The sequence below is a fragment of the Anabrus simplex genome, chromosome 2 (assembly GCF_040414725.1).
Source record: "Anabrus simplex isolate iqAnaSimp1 chromosome 2, ASM4041472v1, whole genome shotgun sequence".
Classification (NCBI taxonomy): Eukaryota; Metazoa; Arthropoda; class Insecta; order Orthoptera; family Tettigoniidae; genus Anabrus; species Anabrus simplex.
The window spans coordinates 1,071,469,063-1,071,494,063 of NC_090266.1; the positions used below are offsets into that span (position 1 = coordinate 1,071,469,063).

Sequence of the window (25,001 nt, forward strand, 5' to 3'; positions counted from 1 at the left end):
GAGGTGAGATGAATCTGTCGTGGCGGGTTTTTATGACCGAATGCCCTTCCTGACGTCAACCTCATCAGAGGAGTTAATGAGATTAAATAAATGACGTGATATATGATAGTAGGGAGAGGGTGACACCCGGTGCCGGCACATAGCCCACTCCTGTCGAATAGCGCCAAAGGGTCTGCTCAAGGCTTAACGTCCCCATCCGACAGACGAATCATCATCAACAGCGGCATATGCCCTCACTCCGTATGAGCACTGCGGAGTGGTTTGGAATTTAATCCAGGCTTTTTGCACGCAATCTAGTGATTAGAAATTGTATACCACCACGTCCTCTACCCTGCCGGTCAACATTCTGATGGTGAAAGTTTTTAGGCCAACGGACTCGAACCGGCTAACCTCGGTGTCAGACCGTTTAGACTTCAGGGCCTTAACGATCATGGCCACCGGGCGGGCTTCTATTATAAGGACACAAGTGAAATATGTTCATATTCAGATTGCAATACACTACAAAAACTTACAATAAGAACATAGAACGATCAAGGTAAACCGTTTTACAGCGAATTGTATGTTTAGTTTACCATCTAAATTCAATTTTCGAGGCTTCTTAGAAAACAGATTCAATAGATCTGTTGGTTTTGTTTATTGCCAGTTTCTGTTTATTTTATTTTTGAAAAATTCCATTGGGGGGGGGGGAGGGTTCTAACCCCTAGTAACCTCCTGAATGCGCCCCTGCTTTATTATCCACCAACAGGAGCGATAATCTTAGGCGTGGATTTCTCAATTGAAACAGAGTTGGCAATATTGCAAATAACTGACGGCACAGCCAAGAGGTGGCAGCACTGCATGATTTTGTGTTTGCAGTAAAAGCTCAGAACGGGGTCAGTCTGAGACACGCATTGGCTAAATAGAGGAAAAGGCTTAAGTAACTTTCGTTACGGCCAAACGAGTACAACATGGCATGATTCCATTCTTGTGTAAAGAAGTTGCTTTGTCCAGGAAAACTATCACAAAGTGTGATTGTGCTTTACGTTAAGACATGTCGAAAAGCTGCCAACGTAACAAAGGATAGTCAGCGCTGTTTTCGCTGGGGTCTTCTGGATCACCCGCCTTACAGTCAACCAAGCTTTTGCCCATTTTTTTCTATCCCTTTTCTTTGATTTCAAAGCTAATGCTGCAGCAGTGTAAATTAAAAGTTCCTCTAACATGTTACTCCGTGCACTACTCGCAAAAATTGATCGCAAGTCTGACAGCAAAACGGAACGTCTGGGTCCTCTGCCGTGTTCCATCTTACCCACCATCTTAGAAGTGCGCAGGCGAGATGGACCGACTACGAGGCTCTTTACTGTGGAATTAGCAGGGACACCCCTGTAGAGCATGTTGTCTAATACATACAGTGTAAATTTCTAGACAGGGGTCTATGTTTCGTTCGAACAACTCTTGTATTTCAAGTTTTATTTTCAATTGTCTACTGCAAGTGGAACAACCTACATGCATTCCTGGCTGCAAATACAAATTATTTATCTGTGGATGAGAACATGTCACTGATTTATGAAATCAATGATATATCAAAGTACATGTTTATATCAGTCAAAGCATCCGCCACGGTCGAGGGGTCAACATAGTAGTTTCTAGCTCATTTGATCCGAATTCAGTTCCCGAGACTGTTATGAGGGATTTACATCGTGATAAGAGGACGCATGAAACTCGTGAAGAAAATTGAGAAAGAATGGAAGGAAGCTTTCAGTTTTACGCCGCTGTTAATACCTGATGATGATGATGATGATGCTTGTTTAAAGGGGCCTAACATCTAAGGTCATCGGCCCAACTGTTAATACCAGTATCTTAAAAAACTGAATCGAAGTCAATATGCTATCCATTCAGCCAAGGAGCCGGATGGTTAGGGCCTAGCTCATGAGCCTGAGTTGTCCAGGCTTAGCGGAATAACCTGGGAATTATTCTGTGTTTGAAAGAATGGAGGCAGAAGTATGATGTAAGTTAGTGTTTGTATCTTTTGTTTCTTTGCTGAAGGCACTGTTTTATAAACTACCATCTCCAGTCATTCCACATATTTGGCAGACATTCAGGCACAATGAACGTGTCTTATGGTTTCATTGTTCCCGTGTGGGAATTCCTGGAGGAAAGCCACTAAGTTCAAAGTTTATTAATGCTATGGAACACTTCAGGCATAAATCACGTAAGTAGAATACCTTCCTCCAGATTACAGGCCACATTTCATACCAGGACGACCTGCTGATAATCTTCTGTTGTTTATCCTTTATCGCGTAACTATGCTCCGCTTTGTGCGAGTTGCTTGCTGGCTTCTGTAGATGTACTGTCCCTGAGAGTTATAGGCAAGGGATGGCAAACCTTTTTCGACTGGTATGCCAATGAAAGTCTGCTTTATTATTTTCAATTATCTAGTCTGCCATCCGTTATTTCCCTTCAAAAAAAATGATAAGAAACCCGTCCTTTGAGTAACAACCTCGAAATTATACTTTATAATATGTTATTTAGTTATTAGGTTACCGAGCGAGTCGGCCGTGCGGTTAGGGACGCGTAGCTGTAAGCTTCCATTCAGAAGATAATGGTTTCGACCCCAGTGTCAGCAGCCCTGAAGATGGTTTTCCGTGGTTTCAGATTTTCACACCAGGCAAATGCCGGGGTCACGGCCGCTTACTTCCCACTCCTAGCCCTTTCCTATCCCGTCGACGCCGTAAGACCTGTATGTGTCGATGCGACGTAAAACCAAAATAAGTTATTAGGTTGCATCGCCTATGCTATAAATACATTGGTCTGCATGTCCCTCGATTTTATTTCGCAAATACCACAAAAATTTCAGTTTAGAGAGTAAGGTGATTAATTGTGGAACCATCAACTTCCAGAATTTAAAATCGTAATAATGTTGTTTTTACATCCCACTAAATACCTTTGACGGTTTTCGGAGACGCCGATGTGTCGGAATTTTGTCCCGCAGAGTTCTTTTACTCGCCAGTAAATCTACCGACACGAGGTTGTCGTATTTGAGCACTTTCAAATACAACCGGACTGAGTCAGGATCGAACCTGCCAAATTGGGGTCAGAAGGCCAGTGCCTCAACCGTCTGAGCCACTCAGCCCGGCGGATTAAATTCCAAACTTCTCCGCAATGCTTATATGGAGTGAGGACATATGACACTGTTTATGGTGATTCGTCCGTCGGATTGGGATGTTAAGCCTTGAGCGGACCCCTTGGTGTTATTCGACAGAAGTAGGCTACGTGCCGGCATCGAGTTTCACCCTCTCCCTAGTGTTATATATCAGGTCTTTCATTTCATCTCATTAACTCCTCTGATGAGGCTGACGTCAGGAACGGCCTCCGGTCATAAAAACACACCACGACAGATTCATCTCACCTCACCTCATACCCGACCCCGTAGAGAAACGGGAGAAGGGTTAACAAACAAACAAAAAAACACACACACTGTAGGTTTACATTGCTGTAAGTTTGTAGTGTATGTAAATACATTGTATATTGCTGGGTATTTCTAACTGTAAATTCTTATTTTTAACTGTAAAGTAGTCCGCCTCTATGGTGCAATGGTTAGTGTGATTAGCTGCCACCCCCCTGAGGCACGGGTTCGATTCCCGGCTCTGCCATGAAATTTGAAAAGTGGTACAAGTGCTGGAACGGGATCCACTCAGCTTTCGGAGGTCAAGTGAGTAGAGGAGGGTTCGACTCCCTCCTCAGCCATCCTCCCACTTCTCCAGGCAAATGCCGGGATGGTACCTAACTTGAGGCCACAGCCGTTTTCTTCCCTCTTCCTTGTCTATCGCTTCCGATCTTCCCATCCCCCCACAAGACCCCTGTTCACCACAGCAGGTGAGGCCATCTGGGCTGGATACTGGTCCTCCTACCCAGTAGTATCCCCCGACCGAAAGTCTCACGCTCCAGAACACTGCTCTTGAGGTGGTAGGGGGGTATCCCTCGCTGTGTCCGAGGGAGAAACCAACCCTGGAGGATAAACGGATTAATTAATTAATTAATTAATTAATTAATTAAGAAAGAAAGAAAGAAAGAAAGAAAGAAAGAAAGAAAGAAAGAAAGAAAGACTGCTATTTGCTTTACGTCGCACTGACACAGATAGGTCTTATGGCGACGATGGGAGAGGAAAGGCCTGGGAATTGGAAGGAAGCGGCCGTGGCCTTAATTAGGGTACAGCCCCGGCATTTGCCTGGTGTGAAAATGGGAAACCACGGAAAACCATCTTCAGGGCTGCCGACAGTGGGGTTCGAACCCACTATCTCCCGATTACTGGATACTGGCCGCACTTAAGCGACTGCAGCTATCGAGCTCGGTAAGAAAGAAAGAAAAAGAAAGAGAAAAGAAGTCAATTTTAAGAAAAATTTATTTTGCTGTAACCCAACCAACAGTGTTGTAACACTGCACGTCCGAAAGGCTAGGTTTTGACATATTTACAAGTTAAATGAAATATTTGAAATGTTCATATGCTGTGTGGTGAGCCACGGAAGTAGTTCAGGCATAAATGACGTAAGTAGAATACCCTGATCAAGGCCTTCGAAAGGTAGAAATGGAAATAATAATAATAATAATAATAATAATAATAATAATAATAATAATAATAATAATAATAATAATAATAATAAAGGAAACCAAACCCCATAGAGCTACAGCCTGATGATTCTTGGTCTACAAGCAACCGCTGCTTTGTCCGAAGGCCTGGAGATTACGAGGTGAAGGGTAGTCAGCACTGCGAATCCTCTCGGCCGTTATACTTGGCTTTGTCGACCGAGGCCTCTATCACACCGGTAGTTATCTTCTCAATTGTTCTCACGTAGGCTGAGTTGACCTCGAACCAGTCCTCACATAAAGGTAAAAATCCCTCACCTGCCCCGGAATCGAACCGGAAACTCCGAGTAAGTGGCAGGCTTGCTACTCCTAGACAACAAGGCCGGCTAACAACCACACCATGTCCTGACACGGCACTAACCTGGATAGAATGGTTGACTATGTCTGGTAACCTTTTTCTACAGGATTATTTTTTTTTTCAATTTGCTTTACGTCGCACCGTTACAGATTGGTTTATGGGGACGATGCGACAGGGAAGGGCTAGGAATGGTAAGGAAGTGGCCGTGGCCTTAATTAAAGTACAGCCCCAGCATTTACTGGTGCAAAAGAGGGATACCACGGCAAACAATCTTCAGGGCTGCCGACAGTGAGGTTCGAACCCACTATCATCCGAAAACAAGCTCACATGTGCGCGACTCTTACTGCACGGCCAACTCGCTCGGTATAGGAAGTAAACTGCACTTCATTTCTCTCGTAGGCTGAACCAGCTATCAAACTCCTTACGGCTGAACGATCTTCTCGGGTTATGCACCTCTTCGCTAGTGGAAATGCAAAGTGAAGAGGCAAGGTGCAGGAAGTAGTGTAGAAATCTTAAGTCTGTGTCAATTGGTAAACGTTTTGGCCTCCAAATTCTAGTCAGAATTCTCCAACCAAGTGGCTGTTATGTTGTAGCATTGTCGCAACGCACACAGCGTTGCACTCCGTGGAAAATTTCACTGCGTTAAATATCACTTACGCCAGGCCAAGGTACTTTTACTTCATAAAAACGACCGCAGCTTGGAACACACTATAAGCATTCTTCTATATTCTTCGGACCGTGCTGGCAATTAGCTTCTATACATTCCAGAAGGTAGAACGCTGCGCTAAACGAGTAATTGACCGAAATTCCACCATCCATTAGACAACACTCGTTCCACTGGGGCAATAACTATACAAATAGACCTGATCTTCCCCTGAAATAAATTTCATCACTGCCTCTGATGATATAGATCAGGGATGGCGAACCTATTACACGCGAAGACTTCTATGCATGCCGCACAATATACTAACATATTTTAATGCTTTTATGATGTAATAAATAGGTCAAAAATCTACGAACATAGCACTATGCTTTAAAAAGGAAGTATGTCAATTTATTCTATGGCCATATTGTTTACAAATGTTATTAGGTTAAAGCGAAAATATACCTTATTCTTAAAATTTACCTGTCTTTGAAGTATAATTTTCAGTGGTGTTTGCAAAATAAAATCATGGAACATTCAGACGAATGGATTTATATGAAATGCAATCTAACACCTGAATGAAGTCAAATGATGGGTTTTCATGATGATTTTGAAGGAAAATAACCGATGGCACCCTAAAAACCAGACCAAACTAAACCAAATCAAACCAAACCAAACCCCATGGCACTACAGCCCTTGAGGGGGCTTGGCCTACCAAGCGACCGCTGCTCAGCATCAAAGCCTGCAGATTACGAGGTGTCATGTGGTCAGCACGACGAATCCTCTCGACCGTTATTCTTGGCTTTCTAGACCGGGGCCGCTATCTCACCGTCAGATAGCTCCTCAGTTCTAATCACGTAGGACCTCGAACCAACCCTCAGGTCCAGGTAAAAATCCCCGAACTGGCCGGGAATCGAACCCGGGGCCTCCGGGTGAGAGGCAGGCACGCCAACCCTACACCACGGACCGGCTGATGGCACCCTAGACAGTAAAAAAATAATAAACAATACCTTAATCGACAAGCTAGTTGGAAAATGTTTGCAATCCCTGATATAGATCCTTCTTTCACTCACCATGTATACTGTTCTGACTGCATAAGGAGCCGTATTTTCCACATTTCGCTTTACCTCTGCCCTTCAGAACAACTTTTTTTGGTGCCCCAGGAGTCTACAGAACAAGTTATGTTCCAAAATGTTAAGTTTGCCTATTCAAAAACATTGTACATATACACGGAGCATGGAATGAGTGACAGACTTGTAGAATAACGAAGCAATTTGAGTACACGAATGAGTGAATGAACATACGAGTCGATGAGTAGAATCGACAAATAAAATGACTGAGAGAATGGGTGAGCAAAGATAAATTACAGAAGGGGGCGTGATGGCCGTGTGATAGTCACTGGTTTCTCACGAAGGCAACTGTAGTTCGAATACAGGCCACTGCATGTGTGATATTTGAAATGAAATGTCACGTCTCTGTGGTTTGAATTCCATGTAAAATAATAGGCCACGTACAATAATAGGATGTCCCGTGGCTATGATCACGATATCAACACTTACGTAGAACTAAAATCTCGCTTGCTGGCTTGCTTGATTTCAGACATTAAACAGACATTTATTTATTTATTTATTTATTTATTTATTTATTTATTTATTTATTTATTTATTTATTTATTTATTAAAACATGAAAATATCGCAAATAAATTGATTGAGAGAATGGGTAAGAATAAAGAAATTAGTGGTAGGCTTGGCCTATGAAATTTGATATGAATATGAGCATAGCCTTTCCTTTCATCGTCAATGTATTGAAACGCGTGGAAAAGAAAAAAGTTGTAGCACAGGTTGCTCAATGTCCAGTTCATGTGCAGTGGCTGTTTCTTGCACGACTGTAACCAGCCCTCCCGCACTTCCGGATCAAATCTAATATTAGCCAGCGCCTGTTCCTAGTCCTGGCGGGTCTCCAACTTCACCGCGAAAACGGGGTGTGGTATTACACACTTCCATCTCCTGGAAGTAAGATGAATCTTCAGCCTTAATAGTTGCTTAGGTGATGGGTAATTCGAGTCGTGTGGTTCACCACAGGTAACCCAGTTAGTGATTCTGGTTCCCTTATCTCCCATGGAGGTGACACCACTTCCTAGAAAGGTGTAGTACATCAGAAGCTGAAGGCACCGTGACGAAATTCCTGTATTAATAATTTATGTTATCTACGAACAGTATTAAGAGACACTAGGGCGCCGGTATTTACATTTGAAAGGGAGAATTTAACGTGTAAGTATATCTTGTGTCTTTGGTCACCTAGATTCAAGTACCCTGAAATGTCAGTCAGCTATACCGACATTTGATCATTCAAGGTCGGACAAACGATTCAATCTTTCAGTAACTTGCTTCATTAAACTGACTCGGTAACATATACAGTGGCTCCAAGAAGTATACATCGTACTATAACCAGGCCCCGATTTACAAATGGGCGGACTGGGCATTTGCCCAGGGCGCCAGTTTTTGAGGGGCGGCAGCTGGCGGATCGAGTAATTGTGGCCTGCGTGAATTACGTCTTAAATTCATTACACTCCACAAATTATTCCAATTATTTTATTAGCCTATATAAAACACTTTGAACTATTCTAACTTTAAAACCTGAATTTAATCTATATATTTAAATTTTATAAAGGAAATGTGTCTTCTTTCTAAAATTATTTACATACAAACCAACGGCTTTTTAAAGAAAAATAAAAACAGCCTGATTCTTATTTGGCTGTTATCTTTATTTGGCTTGATAAGTTTAATTATGAGAATTAACTGTATTTGCATAATGTGCTGTTTTAAAACTTATAATCTTGAAAACTGTAATATTTAATTTGTAAACTATTATTTTTTTAGAGGAATAGGAAAACGATCAGGGGGTGGGGGCGGCCAAATATTGTTTGCCCAGGGCGCTAACTACTTGAAATCGGGGCCTGACGATAACCAGACAATGTAATATTTTTTATTGAAATGAAATGTAGGTTCAGACACGATTGTACGAATTTATAATATCTAAGAAATCTTAATATTCACAACGGAGACGAAAACATGCATGTTATTCTGCATTAATTGACAAAACAATGTGATCTCCAAGTAGAATTCGTCTGCGACTTCTTGTTAATTCAACACTGCTTTTGGAGTTCAGTATTTCAGTATTTCGTCGCACCGGCACAGATAGGTCTTATGGCGACGATGGTACAGGAAATGGCTAGGAGTGGGAAGGAGGCGACCGTGGCCTTAATTAAGGTACAAACCCAGCATTAGCCTGGTGTGAAAATGGGGAAACCACAGCTACGTCCCCCAAACCACGCAGCCAATTGCTCGGTCCAAGGAACAGTCATCGTGTGTCGTGGGGGTCAGCAGCCCTGTGTTCACACTTATCAATCTGTGCGCAGCTGCTGGATGGGGCGAGTGGACTTGCGAGATGAAGTGAAAAGAAGGCGAGCCTGTCAGAAAGGATAATACGTAGGTCAACCAAGTATAAAAGAGATTTTTGTTCCTGAACATCAGCAGTTGGTAGGACTGGCCCCGCGATTCTGCTATGCTTAGGTGGGACCCTTAGGAGTGGGGAGAGAGTTCTGTTAGATATTTTCCTCCGTTTCGTCAGTAACGCTCACGATATCGGAGCAACAGGTGCATCCCCTCCAATGCGCATCGCATAATTATAAAATCTCTTGCTCGTGAAGGAGTTACAGCGGCGGAAATTTGCCAGAGATTGACTGCACAGTTCGGTGATCAAACATTGTCAAGGACGCGTGTGTTTGCCTGGCATAAAAAGTTCCAGGAAGGACGAGAACGTGTGGAAAATCAACAACACGATCGACGTCCTCGGGCCAGCATTACAGACGAAAACATTCTTGCGGTTAAAGGCATTACTGGCGACGATCGACGGGCGAGAGTATCAGAAATTGCAGAACAAGTCGGAATCAGTTATGGGAGCTGTCAGGTAATCATCACGAACGACCTACAGTTCCGTGAAGTGTATTCCAGATGGGTCCCTCGCTTTTTGTCTCCTAGCTACAGGAAATGCACGGACTAGTCTTGGTCATCTTCCTTACAGCCCGGACTTATCGCTCTTCCATTTTAATTTGTTCGGAGCGCTTAAAGAAGCTGTAGGAGGGCAACGACTTGAAGATGACGAGAGTGTGGAAGACTTCGTACGCAATTGGCTGGTGACACAACCCTGTTCTTTTTACGATGAGGGAATCAAAAAGCTGCCCATACTCTGGGACAAATGCATTTCCAAAGCAGGAAACTAAGTGGAAAAATAAATTGTAATTACCTTGTATTTTCAATAAATGAACTTAAAAATAAAATCCCGTTTATATTTGACCCCCCTCCCCCCACTCGCAGTAATGGTCGGGTTGTGTGCTAAATGCGGCAACGCCGCAGCTCGTCCATTCTGCTGACTGGAGAGCCGTGAATGTATGTACGCGCATGCACAGAAATGGTGTCCCGATATAAACATGCATGGCATACCCCCACCTCCTCGCTAAACACATTGCTGCAGGTAGACAGCCCGCTACAAGACTGCTGTGATTGAAATGGGCACAGTGGTGAATGTACAGCAACACACACACTGTGCCTTCAGCACTACCCGTTCACTCTCTTTCCCTCCTTTTCGGTACTGGAGTGGCCTTCAACACCCCTTCACTCCCTCCCCTCTCCTTTTCAGTACTTGGATGGGGCAGTGTTGACTGTTTATGTCTGGACGCCATTTTTGTGCATGCGTGTACGACACTCCACGCTTGTGTATTTGTACAGATATGTTCATTAGCATTGTGTCTGTTGTAATGTGAACAGTTTACAAGCACGCCAGATATGTGTGCAGTGCCAGTGTGCGTAAGCAACTACGATATGATAATAACATTAGAAGGGTAAGTTCCTTCCAAGGGTATAAGGAACCTGATCTTCGTAGTAAATGGATTCGTTCCACACGCCGGCGAAGTCCTGCATTGTCCATAACGGTATGCCCAACACCAAAGCTAATTCTAAATACGAACTTTCACCACATACTAGCAAATAACTTAAACAGGCGTAGCTCGTAAACGACTGACCGTGGGACACATGCATAGGGACTTTTGTGTTGTTCTGAAGTGTACTAACCATCCCCCGATTGCTTCCCACATTGTCCTCATTTCTTGTTTCTTGTTTCATTATTTTCTTGTACGAAATACCGGGCCATCAACTATACATTTCCCTTCGTGAATCTGTAAAGCTCTTTGCAGTTAATGGCAAGAGAGTCCATCCGGTATTTATACATTCTCCTATCTAGAATATCCACGGACATAATATTCCACAGTTTTCGCGCATCACCCGAAAGGTGTCTGGTAAATGTAGTCGATACTACCACCACTCGATCTTTGTGCATCGAAATGCATTAAAAAACATGCCCTAACTGACTGACCGAATATCTCACGAACTTAACAGTTTAAAGACGTGAACAATCGCATTTGCAATCTCCTACAAAAATAAAGAAACACGTATTTTTTTGTTCCCGAAAAATCCACTTACAAGGGTGAAAAGAATTGAAAAATGAGTATATCTACAGTGTATCTCAAAAACCTAACAAGTTACCGACGTTAGCTCTGCCAGTAGCCTGGTCATCTTAGCCTCAAAAGGCAATGCCACAAATGTGGTTTACAAAGAGTTTTTGGGGTAAACGAAACTCAATTTTTCGGGGAATTTTTATACTTTTAGAGATTTTCAGATAATATCTTAGTGCAGTACCGAAGAACAATTATGATTATCAAATTACGAAATCGACGCTAGCGACGCCGCGGGTAACTGCTAGTACTGAATAAAGTAGATACTGCCCTACCAATAAGCCTGTGAGCGTCCACTCATATTGGCAACGTTACACGGAGTTATCAGAACATCCAACCGTTCTTTCGCATGCGACTGCTAGTAGATACCCTAAATTTGTGAGCGAAAAGTGCATACTCAACCTTTGTGCATATCAGGCCATGTTTTACAAAAGATTTGTGTGCTTTGCCTTCCTCTGCCACCACATGGAAATAATGCACAGAGTTTTGAAACGCAGTGTAGGAGACATATTTTTACGAGTTCACAACGATCACTGTGGGTATGGTCGCTTGCAGTTGGTTACACAACGACCTTCTTAAGAAGTAGTTACAAAAACCGTTTTGTTTATATGCAACAGTTCGGTAACGTGTGCCCGGCATAAGCTTTTTTTTGCTAGGGGCTTTACGTCGCACCGACACAGATAGGTCTTATGGCGACGATGGGATAGGAAAGGCCTAGGAGTTGGAAGGAAGCGGCCGTGGCCTTAATTAAGGTACAGCCCCAGCATTTGCCTGGTGTGAAAATGGGAAACCACGGAAAACCATCTTCAGGGCTGCCGATAGTGGGATTCGAACCTACTATCTCCCGGATGCAAGCTCACAGCCGCGCGCCTCTACGCGCACGCCCAACTCGCCCGGTCCCGGCATAAGCGGTAGAGGATCGGTTAAATAAAATTACGCAAGGAACAGTTATGTTAGGAATTCTGTGTGACCAGCATTACCCACCTCTCAGCTACTAAAGAGCACTTCTACGCGATATCCCTTGACCTTCACCCTGAACCGACCCGCATAATTCCGGGAACTGAAACAATATTTATTAAAATGTTGTGCAACATCCAAGAGACAGCGATACGGAGTGCGAGAGATAACCATTCTTTCGGCGGCGTCTTTGATGCTCAGTGTACTCCATGGCAAGGAACATGCGCTCGCGAAGTGAGAACTACTTCCATTCCAGAGGAATGTAGGCGGAGGGAATATCAAAAGGGCCCTTCAACAGGTCAATGGTATTGTAAGTCCTCTCCTGAACATTTCCAGATCATGTCTGCCAATTTAATTATCCTGTAGAATTCTTTGCCAGTATATTTTTTCGGGAGCCTCAACTTTCTCCTACTACCCGACGATCTCTACCTCCACAACCCAGTGCTATCGTTAGAGAAGATTCTTTTTTTTACAAGTTGTTTTACGTCGCAGCGACACAGATAGGTCTTATGGCGAAGATGGGATTGGAAAGGGCTAGGAGTGGGAAGGAACTGGCCGTGGCCTTAATTATTAAGGTACAGCCCCAGCGTACAGAACATTCTGACACCCACCCCCTACCTTATAAGCCTTCATGCTATTATAGGTCCCCAAGCAGCAGCGTACAAAAGAGAAGATGAGGGGGTGTACCAGGTTTACCCTCCTACCCCTCTCAAGACAGCTGACGGTAGGGTTCGAAATCACTCATCTCCCGAATGCAGCAATAGAGCGTTAAAATTCGTGTTTACTCCATTCGGTGACAGTCATCCTGAATGTGATCTTCCATATTCTCTTCTGGAAATGTTACGATGGATCATGATCGTTTCCAAATCATAACCAATTAATTAGGGATTTTTACCGTTTTTTAATCGAATTCAAGAGACGACGGTGAGCAGAGATTTTGGACTTCTTGGACGAACCAGTTAAACTACTGACACTAATCTCTCTCATTTAAGCACACCTAAATGTTAACCACTTGCTTAAAAATACATTGCCGGGCTGAGTGGCTCAGACGGTTGAGACGCTGGCCTTCTGACCCCAACTTGGCAGGCTCGATCTCTGGAAAATTTCCGCCGCTGTAACTCCTTCACGAGCAAGAGATTTTATAATTATGCGATGCGCATTGGAGGGGTGCACCTCTCTCCCCACTCCTAAGGGTCCCACCTAAGCATAGCAGAATCGCGGGGCCAAGTCTACCAAGGTACTCAAATACGCCAGCCTCGCGTTGGTAGATTTACTGGCACGTATAATAACTTCTGCGGGACAAACTTCCTGCACCTTGGCGTCTTCAAAAGACCGTAGAAAGTACTTAGTGGAACAGATATCAAATATTATTATTATTATTATTATTATTATTCTCCTGCGAACCATGTGACCTTGCCGCGGTGGGGAGGCTTGCGTGTCCCAATGAAGCAGATAGCCGAGCCGCAGGTGCAACCATATCGGATGGATATCTGTTGAGAGACCAGACTAAAGAATGGTTCATCGAAAGGGGGGTAGCAGCCTTTCGGTAGGTGCAAGGGCGGCAGTCTAGATGATTGACTGGTACGGCCTTGTAATAATACTCAACGTGGCTTAGCTGTGTTGATACTGCTACACGGCTGAAGGCAACGGGAAACTACAACCGTAACTACCTCCCGAGGACATGCAGCTCTCTCTGTATGAATGATGTACTGATGATGGCTTCCTTCCGGGTAAAATATTCCGGAGGTTAACTAGTCCCCCATTCGGATCTCCGGGTGGGGACTACACGAGAGGGGGCGATCATCAGGAAGATGGATACTGACATTCTGCGAGTAGGAGCGTGGAATGTTAGAAGTTTGAATCGTTGTGGTAGGTTAGAGAATCTGAAAAGGGAGATAGATAAGTTAAAGTTAGATGTAGTTGGTGTAAGTGAAGTACGTTGGCAGGAAGAACAAGATTTTTGGTCAGGCGACTTCCGAATTATCAACACAAAATCAAACAGCGGAAATGCAGGAGTTGGTTTAATAATGAATAAGAAAATAGGGCAGCGGGTAAGCTACTACGACCAGCATAGTGAAAGAATTATTGTCGTCAAGATTGACACCGAACCAATGCCCACCACAATAGTGCAGGTCTATATGCCTAATAGTTCAGCGGATGATGAGGAAATCGAAAGAATAAATGAAGAGATAGAAGATGTAATCCACACCAAATCCCATGGCACTACAACCCTTAAAGGGCCTTGGCCTACCAAGCGACCGCTGCTCAGCCCGAAGGCCTGCAGATTGCGAGGTGTCGTGTGGTCAGCACGACGATTCCTCTCGGCCGTTATTCTTGGCTTTCGAGACCGGGGCCGCTATCTCACCGTCAGCTAGCTCCTCAATTCTAATCACGTAGGCTGATCGGACCTCGAAACAGCCCTCAGGTCCAGGTAAAAATCCCTGTCCTGGTCGGGAATCGAACCCGGAGCCTCCGGGTAAGAGGCAGGCACACTACCCCTACACCACGGGGCCGGCAGAAGATTTAAATACAATATGTAAAAAGGTGACGAGAATCTAATTGTGATAGGAGACTGGAATGCAGTGTTAGGCCAAGGAGAAGGTAATACAGTAGGAGAATTTGGATTGGGACAAATGAACGATGGAGGAAGTCGGCTGGTTGAATTCTGCACTGATCATAATTTAGTCCTTGCCAATACTTGGTTCAAACACCACAAACGACGGCTTTATACGTGGACAAGACCTGGAGACACTGGAAGGTATCAAATAGACTTCATTACGATTAGGCAGAGATTCAGAAACCAGGTGTTGGATTGCAAAACTTTCCCAGGAGCAGACGTGGACTCTGACCACAACTTGTTGGTCATGAAATGCCATCTGAAGTTGAAGAAATTGAAGAAAGGAAAAAATGCAAAAAGATGGGATCTAGACAAGTTGAAAGAAAAGAGTGTGAGGGATTGTTCAAGGAACATGTTGCACAAGGGCTAAATGAAAAGGCTGAAGGAAACAAGAGAGGAAGAGTGGATAGTCATGAAAAATTAAGTAAGCAGGGCTGCTGAAGAAATGTTCGGAAGGAAGAAAAGATAAACAAAGAATCAGTGGATAACACAGGAGATACTAGACCTGATTGATGAACGACGAAAATACAAGAATGCTAGAAATGAAGAGGGCAGAAAGGAATACAGGCGATCAAAGAATCAAGTGGATAGAAAGTGCAAGGTAGCTAAGGAAGAATGGCTGAAGGAGAAGTGCAAGGATGTCGAAGGTTGTATGGTCCTGGGAAAGGTAGATGCTGCATACAGGAAAATCAAGGAAACCTTTGGAGAAAGGAAATCTAGGTGTATGAATATTAATAGCTCAGATGGAAAGCCACTTCTAGGGAAAGAAGACAAAGCTAAAAGATGGCAGGAGCATATCCAACAGTTGTATCAAGCTAAAGGTGTAGATAATTTGGTTCTGGAACATGAAGAGGCTGTTGATGTTGATGAAATGGGAGACCCAATTTTGAGGTCAGAGTTTGACAGAGCTGTGAGTGACCTAAATAGGAACAAGACACCTGGAATTGATGACATTCCTTCTGAATTACTGAATGCCTTAGGAGAAACCATCATCGCAAGGTTATTCCATTTAGTGTGTAAGATGTATGAGACAGGAGAAGTCCCATCCGATTTTCCGCAGAATATTGTTATACCTATTCCCAAGAAAGCCGGTGCTGACAAGTGTGAAAACTACCGCACCATTAGTTTAGTATCTCATGCCTGCAAAATTTTAACACGTATTATTTACAGAAGAATGGGAAAACGAGTTGAAGCTGAGTTGGAAGAAGATCAATTTGGCTTCAGAAGAAATGTAGGAACACGTGAAGCAATCCTGACTTTACGTCTGGTCTTAGAGGATCGAATCAAGAAGGACAAGCCCACGTACATGGCATTCGTAGATCTAGAAAAAGCATTCGATAATGTTGATTGGACCAAGCTATTTAAGATTCTGAAGATGATTGGGATCAGATACCGAGAACGAAGAATTATCTACAATCTGTATAAAAATCAGTCTGCAGTGATAAGAATTGAGGGCTTTGAAAAAGAAGCAGCAATCCAGAAAGGAGTGAGGCAAGGCTGCAGTTTGTTCCCTCTCCTTTTCAATGTTTACACAGAACAGGCAGTAAAGGAAATCAAAGAGGAATTTGGAAAGGGAATCACAATCCAAGGAAAGGAAATCGAAACCTTGAGATTTGCCGATGATATTGTTATTTTATCTGAGACTGCAGAAGATCTTGGGAAGCTGCTGAATGGTATGGACGAAGCGTTGGGTAAGGAGTACAAGATGAAAAGAAATGAGTCCAAAACAAAAGTAATGGAGTGCAGTCGAACGAAGGCAGGTGATGCAGGAAATATTAGATTAGGAAATGAAGTCATAAAGGAAGTAGATGAATATTGTTACTTGGGTAGTAAAATAACTAACGATGGCAGAAGTAAGGAGGACATAAAATGCAGATTAGCACAAGCAAGGAAGAGCTTTCTTAAGAAAAGAAATTTGCTCACTTCAAACATTGATATAGGAATTAGAAAGACGTTTTCGAAGACTTTCGTGTGGAGCGTGGAATTGTATGGAAGTGAAACACGGAAGAGAACTAGCTCAGAAAGAATGAATAGAAGCTTTTGAAATGTGGTGTTACAGAAGAATGTTGAGGGTGAGATGGATAGATCGAATCACGAAGGAAGAGATAATGAATCAATTGAGGAGAGGAGATCGATTTGGCTGAATTTGACGAGAAGATATAGAATGATAGGATACATCTTAAGACACCCAGGACTTGTTCAGTTGGTTTTTGAAGGAAGTGTAGGTGGTAAGAACGGTAGGGGTAGACCAAGGTATGAATTTGACAAGCAGATTAGAGCAGATGTTGGATGCAATAGTTACGCAGAAATGAAAATGTTAGCACAGGATAGGGTGGCATGGAGAGCTGCATCAAACCAGTCTATGGACTGATGACTCAAACAACACATTATTATTATTATTATTATTATTATTATTATTATTATTATTATTATTATTATTATTATTATTATTATTATTATTATTATTTAAAAATATTCTGCTTTACGTCGGAACGACACAGATAGGTCTCATGGCGACGAAGGGATACGAAAGGATTAAGGTACAGCACCTGCATTTGCTAGTGTGAAAATTGAATCCACGGGAAACCATCTTCAGGGCTGCCGACAATGGGGTTCGAACACACTATCTTACAAATGAAAGCTGATAGTTACGTGACCCGAACCACGCAGCTACTTGGTCGGTTCAAGCACTTGTGTCGGTTTTGGATCCTGCAGCCTTAAGCATAGGTAGGCTATTGCAGATAATTTTTAGGACGGCCAAGAGTGAGATTTAATCACTTCTCAATGTTACTCGGTCCAAATGAGCGATAAGTTACTTGATTAACCCCTGAAATATGGTGGTGGTGGTGGTGAGAGAAAATATAGGCCTACATTGTATCTGTCGCCAGATCGAGATAGACTATGATCAATAGACTAGTTGTTTGTGTGGCCTTTAGAGGTAACATAATTTCATCAAATTCTTTATCAGATTGTATCAAATAACCATAACTCGTCGAGGTTAGGTAATACACTGACTGACAGAGCAAATGCAATACCAAGAAGGAGTGGTTCGAAAGGGATGAAAGTTGGGGAAAAAACAGAGACGGCACGGACGAATAATTGATGTTTATTTCAAACCGATATGCAGGTTACACAATGCGCACGGCATCGACTCAGTAGGATGTAGGACCACCGCGAGCGGCGATGCACGCAGAAACACGTCGAGCTACAGAGTCAATAAGAGTGCGGATGGTGTCCTGAGGGATGGTTCTCCATTCTCTGTCAACCATTTGCTACAGCTGGTCGTCCGTACTAGGCTGGGGCAGAGTTTGCAAACGGCGTCCAATGAGATCCCACACGTGTTCGATTGGTGAGAGATCCGGAGAGTACGCTGGCCACGGAAGCATCTGTACACCTCGTAGAGCCTGTTGGGAGATGCGAGCAGTGTGTGGGCGGGCATTATCCTGCTGAAACAGAGCACTGGGCAGCCCCTGAAGGTACGAGAGTGCCACCGGCTGCAGCACATGCTGCACGTAGCGGTGGGCATTTAACGTGCCTTGAATACGCACTAGAGGTGACGTGGAATCATACGCAATAGCGCCCCAAACCATGATGCCGCGTTGTCTAGCGGTAGGGCGCTCCACAGTTACTGCCGGATTTGACCTTTCTCCACGCCGACGCCACACTCGTCTGTGGTGACTATCAGTGACAGAATAGAAGCGTGACTCATCGGAGAACACGACGTTCCGCCATTCCCTCATCCAAGTCGCTCTAGCCCGGCACCATGCCAGGCGTGCACGTCTATGCTGTGGAGTCAATGGTAGTCTTCTGAGCGGGCGCCGGGAGTGCAGGCCTCCTTCAACCAATCGACGAGAAATTATTCTGGTCGATATTGGAACAGCCAGGGTGTCTTGCACATGCTGAAGAATGGCGGTTGACGTGGCGTGCGGGGCTGCCAGCGCTTGGCGGCGGATGCGCCGATCCTCGCGTGCTGACGTCACTCGGGCTGCGCCTGGACCCCTCGCACGTGCCACATGTCCCTGTGCCAACCATCTTCGCCACAGGCGTTGCACCGTGGACACATCCCTATGGGTATCGGCTGCGATTTGACGAAGCGACCAACCTGCCCTTCTCAGCCCGATCACCATACCCCTCGTAAAGTCGTCTGTCTGCTGGAAATGCCTCCGTTGACGGCGGCCTGGCATTCTTAGCTATACACGTGTCCTGTGGCACACGACAACACGTTCTACAATGAATGTCGGCTGAGAAATCACGGTACGAAGTGGGCCATTCGCCAACGCCGTGTCCCATTTATCGTTCGCTACGTGCGTAGCACAGCGGCGCATTTCACATCATGAGCATACCTCAGTGACGTCAGTCTACCCTGCAATTGGCATAAAGTTCTGACCACTCCTTCTTGGTGTTGCATTTGCTCTGTCAGGCAGTGTATTAATATATATGTGCCTTCTCCAACGTCATCAAAATACCAGTTGAGGATTGGCTGCACAAAATTACTAGGTCCCCAAAAGTTATTTTTTTGCTATGGGCTTTACGTCGCATCGATGATGGGATATGAAAGGCCTAGGAGTTGGAAGGAAGCGGCCGTGGTCTTAAGGTACAGCCCCAGCATTTGCTTGGTGTGAAAATAGGAAACTACGGAAACCCAAAAGTTATTGTTAGTGCAAAGCATAGAACATGCAGTCACCATCGTTGTGACCCCAAAACTCCCACGTTTTATTCCCGGTTCTGCCAGAGATTTAAAATCTTGCCTGAGAGCTGGAACTAAGAGTGCACTATGACTTGTGAGAGGTACAATTTTCTGTTTGCAATTTTGGTTTACGTCACACCGACACAGATAAGTCTTATGGAGACGATAGGATAGGTGAGGCCTAGGAGTCGGAAGAAAGCAGTCGTGGCCTTAGTTAAGGTACAGCCCCAGCATTTGCCTGGTGTGAAAATGGGAAACGACAGAGACCATTTTCAGGGCTGCCGAGAGTGGGGTTCGAACCCACTATCTCCCGGATTTAAACTCATAGCTGCGCGCCCCTAACCGCACGGCTAACTCGCCCGGTATATTGCAATATAAATTGAAAGTTCAGTACTACAGATTTTTGGAAAATTTCGTGTATTTTCTTTTAAATTTTTAGATCACTCTTTTTTTAAATGTACGGCACATTTTGTCATACAAAGTATAATTGTAAATAAACATACGGTAGCATAATATGGCTTGCCTTAAACATGATCACTATTCATGGTTAAGTTCAGCCGCATAATACATCACTATAACCTTTGTACTTACTTGTTCTGCATGGGGAGTACTCTGAGAAGTGCTGAAAGTTATCTCTGGCGACGTAACACGTGCCCACAGGGTCCTCTCGAATGTCTTTCACGATGGGTTTGAAGATGTAACGAGGGGCACAAGCCTGCAAGAGATAAAGACAAGCGTAACTATTTATATCATAACCAAAATTGACTTGGTACCACAGAATGACATCACCATTTCCCATAGATAGATTGATAGATAAATACCAGATAAATATTATATATATATATATATATGTGTGTGTGTGTGTGTGTGTGTGTGTGTGTGTGTGTCGTGGAACTAAATTGTTGGTCGGCAGCCTGGAAACATCCGACTCCAAACATTTAGAACCTTCAGTATACCTTGCATAATAGATCCCCATTCGCGATACTTATGCTAAGGAAATGGGCATCCCTAGTGCACGAAATGTAAGTAAATGTTCTACTCAATCGAACACAAATTACAATATATGTTAAAAGTTAAGACATGCGTTGAAGCTGAAATATAACCGTTGTTATACACAGAATGACATGTTTCGTCCAATCAAGTGGGCATATTCAATTTCCTGAAATCTAATGTAATCTAATTTAATCTAAACAAAAATCGCTTTAAAATACATATATAAGTACTAGGCTCTATAGAAAGATGTAGTGAGTGATAGCTGAACGACATCATCACTGGATTTTCACGAAGGCAGCCGTAGTTGCAATCCCGAAAAATCCATGCGAGTAATTTTAAGTCAAATGTCACTTCTCTGTAGGTTTGGTTTCCACGAAAAGTGGAGATCCCGTGGCTCTAATAACGATATCAATAGCCACGATGAACTATAAGCTTATTTTCTTTAAAGAGATGCGTTTTAAGGAGTCTGTAAATATCAATTTGTTTGTATGAAATAAGCCATTCTGTGTAATAACGTTTTTATTTCGGATCTTAAGCGCTTGCTTATATCATAAATTGTGTTTTATCGACAAGTTTTTTCCCCACATTCTCTCGGTTAAGAAGTCGACACTAACCAATAAGCGTTTCCTTACTAACACAACACTGGACCATGGAGACCTCATCTTGGTATGTGCCATCACCAACACATCACGTTTTACCTGAAGGCTACTTTTTATTTCCACCTACGAGATTTCTCCCTGGTCCTTCAAGTCACGTTTAAACCACAAACCACTGCTACAAGTTTAGCATAGACAGGCTCAATACTGTGCGTACTGTACTCTCTTCCAATCCTTTGCCTGTGTCATCTATCCTAGAACCAACAGCAGATCGAAGATTGTGTAGATTGATGGCGATGATGATGGTTGTTGTTGTTGTTGTTGTTGTTGTTGTTTAAAGGGGCCTAGCAGCTAAGTCATCGGCCCGTAATGGTACGAGGGTGAACGAAATGAAACGGCAATTAAATTTCAAAATGTATTCACTGACTAGAATCTAGAACGAATGATGATGAAAAAATGACCATGAATCCAAAACAATCAGCAGATCCGATTTACAATGCGATATTTTCTTGGGTGATGCTTGTTGTTCAAAGGGGTCCAAAATCCAGGTCACCGGCCCCTCAATGTATGAAATACATTATACACAGCGGAATCAAGATGTTACTTCTATAGTAGTACCAATCACAGGTAACGAAAAATCATGGTGTTCCTCGCATGGTGGTACTAATCAAAGGTACTGTAGAACCAGGATGAGCCACACATAACGGCACTACTCACAGGCAACACAAATCCATGGTGTTCCTCAAATAGAGGTACTGGTACTAAGCACGGGCGCCGGCTAGATCCGTGGTGTTCCTCATATAGTGATACTAATCATAGATAATGCAGACCCACGTTTTATCACACATTATGGAACCACCCACAGGCAACACAGACCCATGATGTTCTCCACATAATGGTACTGCTCTCATAGTAAATCCTCCCCGACGATACTAATCACAGACCCATTTGGAAACAGTAGCGGTACGAGTTCCTCAGGTAGTAGTGATTATTATTCTGAGAGGTAGCACAACCAGGTACATGTAGTAGTACTAATCGCAAGTAAAGTCGACATATGGTGTTCATCGCGTAGTGGCACTATCACAGATTGTCTCATTGTTCCAAAAGTTCCCTTGGTCGCCCCTTTTAGTCGCCTCTTACGACAGGCAGGGGATACCGTGGGTGCATTCTTCATCTGCGTCCTCCACCCGCAGTGCTTGTGTAGATTGAACTGAATGACACTTGGGGTATGTGGAACTTGGCAAGCATGTAATATTCTTCTTCCTCTTCTGCTTCGTCTTCTTCTATTATTATTATTATTATTATTATTATTATTATTATTATTATTATCATCCTTAAATTGTACACGTACAATCTAGGGGTGGTAGATGGAGAAAGGGCAAGCCCCACGTACACCGAAGTGCCTCCATCCCCACGTGCATGTTGACAAACTCTACTAAATATTTACGTACGTGCAGAGAATTTTATATTTAGAAATTTGCACTCCAAATACTGTACTCTTAGAATAATCATCATCTTGATTTATGCTAAACATATTAGAGTAAGAAGACCCAGTAATTTACACCCTCACTCACACCCCTGTATACACACTCATCACAACCACGCATACACATTCGCCCACATTCAACTGTACTTGCACAAATAATTCTCTAAGTAGTAGTAGTAGTAGTAGTAGTAGTAGTAGTAGTAGTAGTAGTAGACCTGTCAGTTGCGGAATCGTACGTATTACATTCTCTTTCGGTTGTACATAGGTCTCCGTTGAAGAGACGAAGAAAATTTCCGACACGTTTTACAAACCTATCACGTTCTCGAGTTCAAAAACGAAAGCCCACTTCCCGCGAGGCCGTAGGGTTTGCTCAGCCTGCACCAGAAATGAGTCCCACATTAATTACCGAGGAGGTAGGTGGTCAGACGTAGAACTAAAAATATTCCACTTAGTGCCGAGGTTATGGGTAGTGGAAGCCTTTGCCTTCCACTCTTCCACAGATCTTCATGGCCCGTACGGAGATACAGTCGATATCTCGAACCTCCATTACTCGAATTTTCAGTATCTCGAAGTAACTTAAATTTTCCGGCCCTTTGTCCTATTCTTTACGGGTATTTATTTCTCTGTTACTCGAAATTCGGTTACACGAATTTCCACGAATTTCTCGATTTCTCGAGGCAAACATTTCCACCCTTGATGCAAAAAATACTCTGTAACTACAATTTTGTGCAACATTAACTGTGCAATACGGCATTTGTGGTTTGTGAGGAACAGTTAACAAGTAAATAAAGGGTTACAGTGATGCTGGGAGATAATATAACAGGAACCGAAAAATTAAATATTCTAGTGATCGGAAAATCGGCGAAGCCTAGCTGTTTCTCGGGTGTGAATTAATTACCGGTTACGTACGAAAGCAACCCCTCGAAGTCGCGGACGACAAGCTCCATTTACCAATCTCGACTGCGTGGTATTGACGAGAAGTTTCAACGTGAAGGGGGGAAAGGTTAACCATAACAAACAAAAAGAGACTAACGGATTTTTTTTCAAAGGTGTTAAGGGAGTTATGTTTCTTGTTTCACAACTGTATGTACTGTATCCTATCATATAAAAAGTTGCAATGTTTGGAAGAATTGAGAGAAAGAAGAAGAGCTGCTCGACTAAGTGGTATGTTCCGAGCTGTCAGCGGAGAGATGGAGTGGAATGACATTAGTAGACGAATAAGTTTGAATGGCGTTTATAAAAGTAGGAAAGATCACAATATGAAGATAAAGTTGGATTTCAAGAGGACAAACTGGGGCAAATATTCATTTATAGGAAGGGGAGTTAGGGATTGGAATAACTTACCAAGGGAGATGTTCAATAAATTTCCAATTTCTTTGAAATCGTTTAGGAAAAGGCTAGGAAAGCAACAGATAGGGAATCTGCCACCTGGGCGACTGCCCTAAATGCAGATCAGGATTGATTGATTGATTGATTGTTACTGTACTAAGGGTTATAATTGCCGGACTGAGTGGCTCAGACGGTTGAGGCGCTGGCCTTCTGACCCCAACTTGGCAGGTTCGATCCTGGCTCAGTCCGGTGATATTTGAAGGTGCTCAAATATGTCAGCCTCGTGTTGGTAGATTTACTAGCACGTAAAAGGACTCCTGCGGGACAAAATTCCGGCACCTCGGCGTCTCCGAAAACCGTAAAAGTAGTTAGTGGGACGTAAAGCAAGTAGCATTATTATTAAGGGTTATAATTAAAGTGATGCCGTAAAATAGAGTGTGTTTGTATGTTTTTCAATACGGTACTGTTAAAAATAATGTACCGAGCTCGATAGCTGCAGTCGCTTAAGTGAGGCCAGTATCCAGTATTTGGGAGATATTGGGTTCGAACCCCACTGTCGGCAGCCCTGAAGATGGTTTTCCGTGGTTTCCCATTTTCGCACCAAGTAAATGCTGGGGCTGTGCCGTAATTAAGGCCACCAACGCTTCCTTCCCACTCCTGGCCCTTTCCTGTTCCATCGTCGCCATAAGACCTATCTGTGCCGGTGCAACGTAAAGCAACTTGCAAAAAAATAATAATGTATTCAGTATAAGCCCGTAGATACATATGATTAAATTATGTGCTATACATGGTCATTAACAATATTCTCTATATCTCGAAATTTCGATAACTCGAAATAAAATTTAGCTTCCGAGGTGATTTGAGATATCGAGGTTCTAATGCAGTTTATTATCTTCTAGAATTTGGGAGAGTATTCAGCCATTGTTCTGGTAAATTATACACATTTTTTTTTTTTTTTTTTTTTTGCTAGTTGCTTTACGTCGCACCGACACAGATAGGTCTTATGGCGACGATGGGACAGGAAAGGCCTAGGAATGGGAAGGAAGCGTCCGTGGCCCTAATTAAGGTACAGCCCCAGCATTTGCCTGGTGTGAAAAGGGGAAACCACGGAAAACCATTTTCAGGGCTGCCGACAGTGGGGTTCGAACCTACTATCTCCCGAATACTGGATACTGACCACACTTAAGCGACTGCAGCTATTGTAA

General features: G+C 43.4%; 1 protein-coding gene across 2 annotated transcripts in view; it reads right to left on the reverse strand.

Annotated features, from left to right (window-relative positions):
* Positions 1 to 25,001, reverse strand: part of if (inflated) — a 691,187-nt gene that overhangs the window by 245,325 nt on the left and 420,861 nt on the right. For both annotated transcript variants that reach the window (XM_067142033.2, XM_067142032.2), the window contains exon 4: positions 19,984 to 20,107. In XM_067142033.2, coding sequence (XP_066998134.2) covers positions 19,984 to 20,107 — 124 coding nt within the window. The remainder of the gene's footprint in view (positions 1 to 19,983; positions 20,108 to 25,001) is intronic.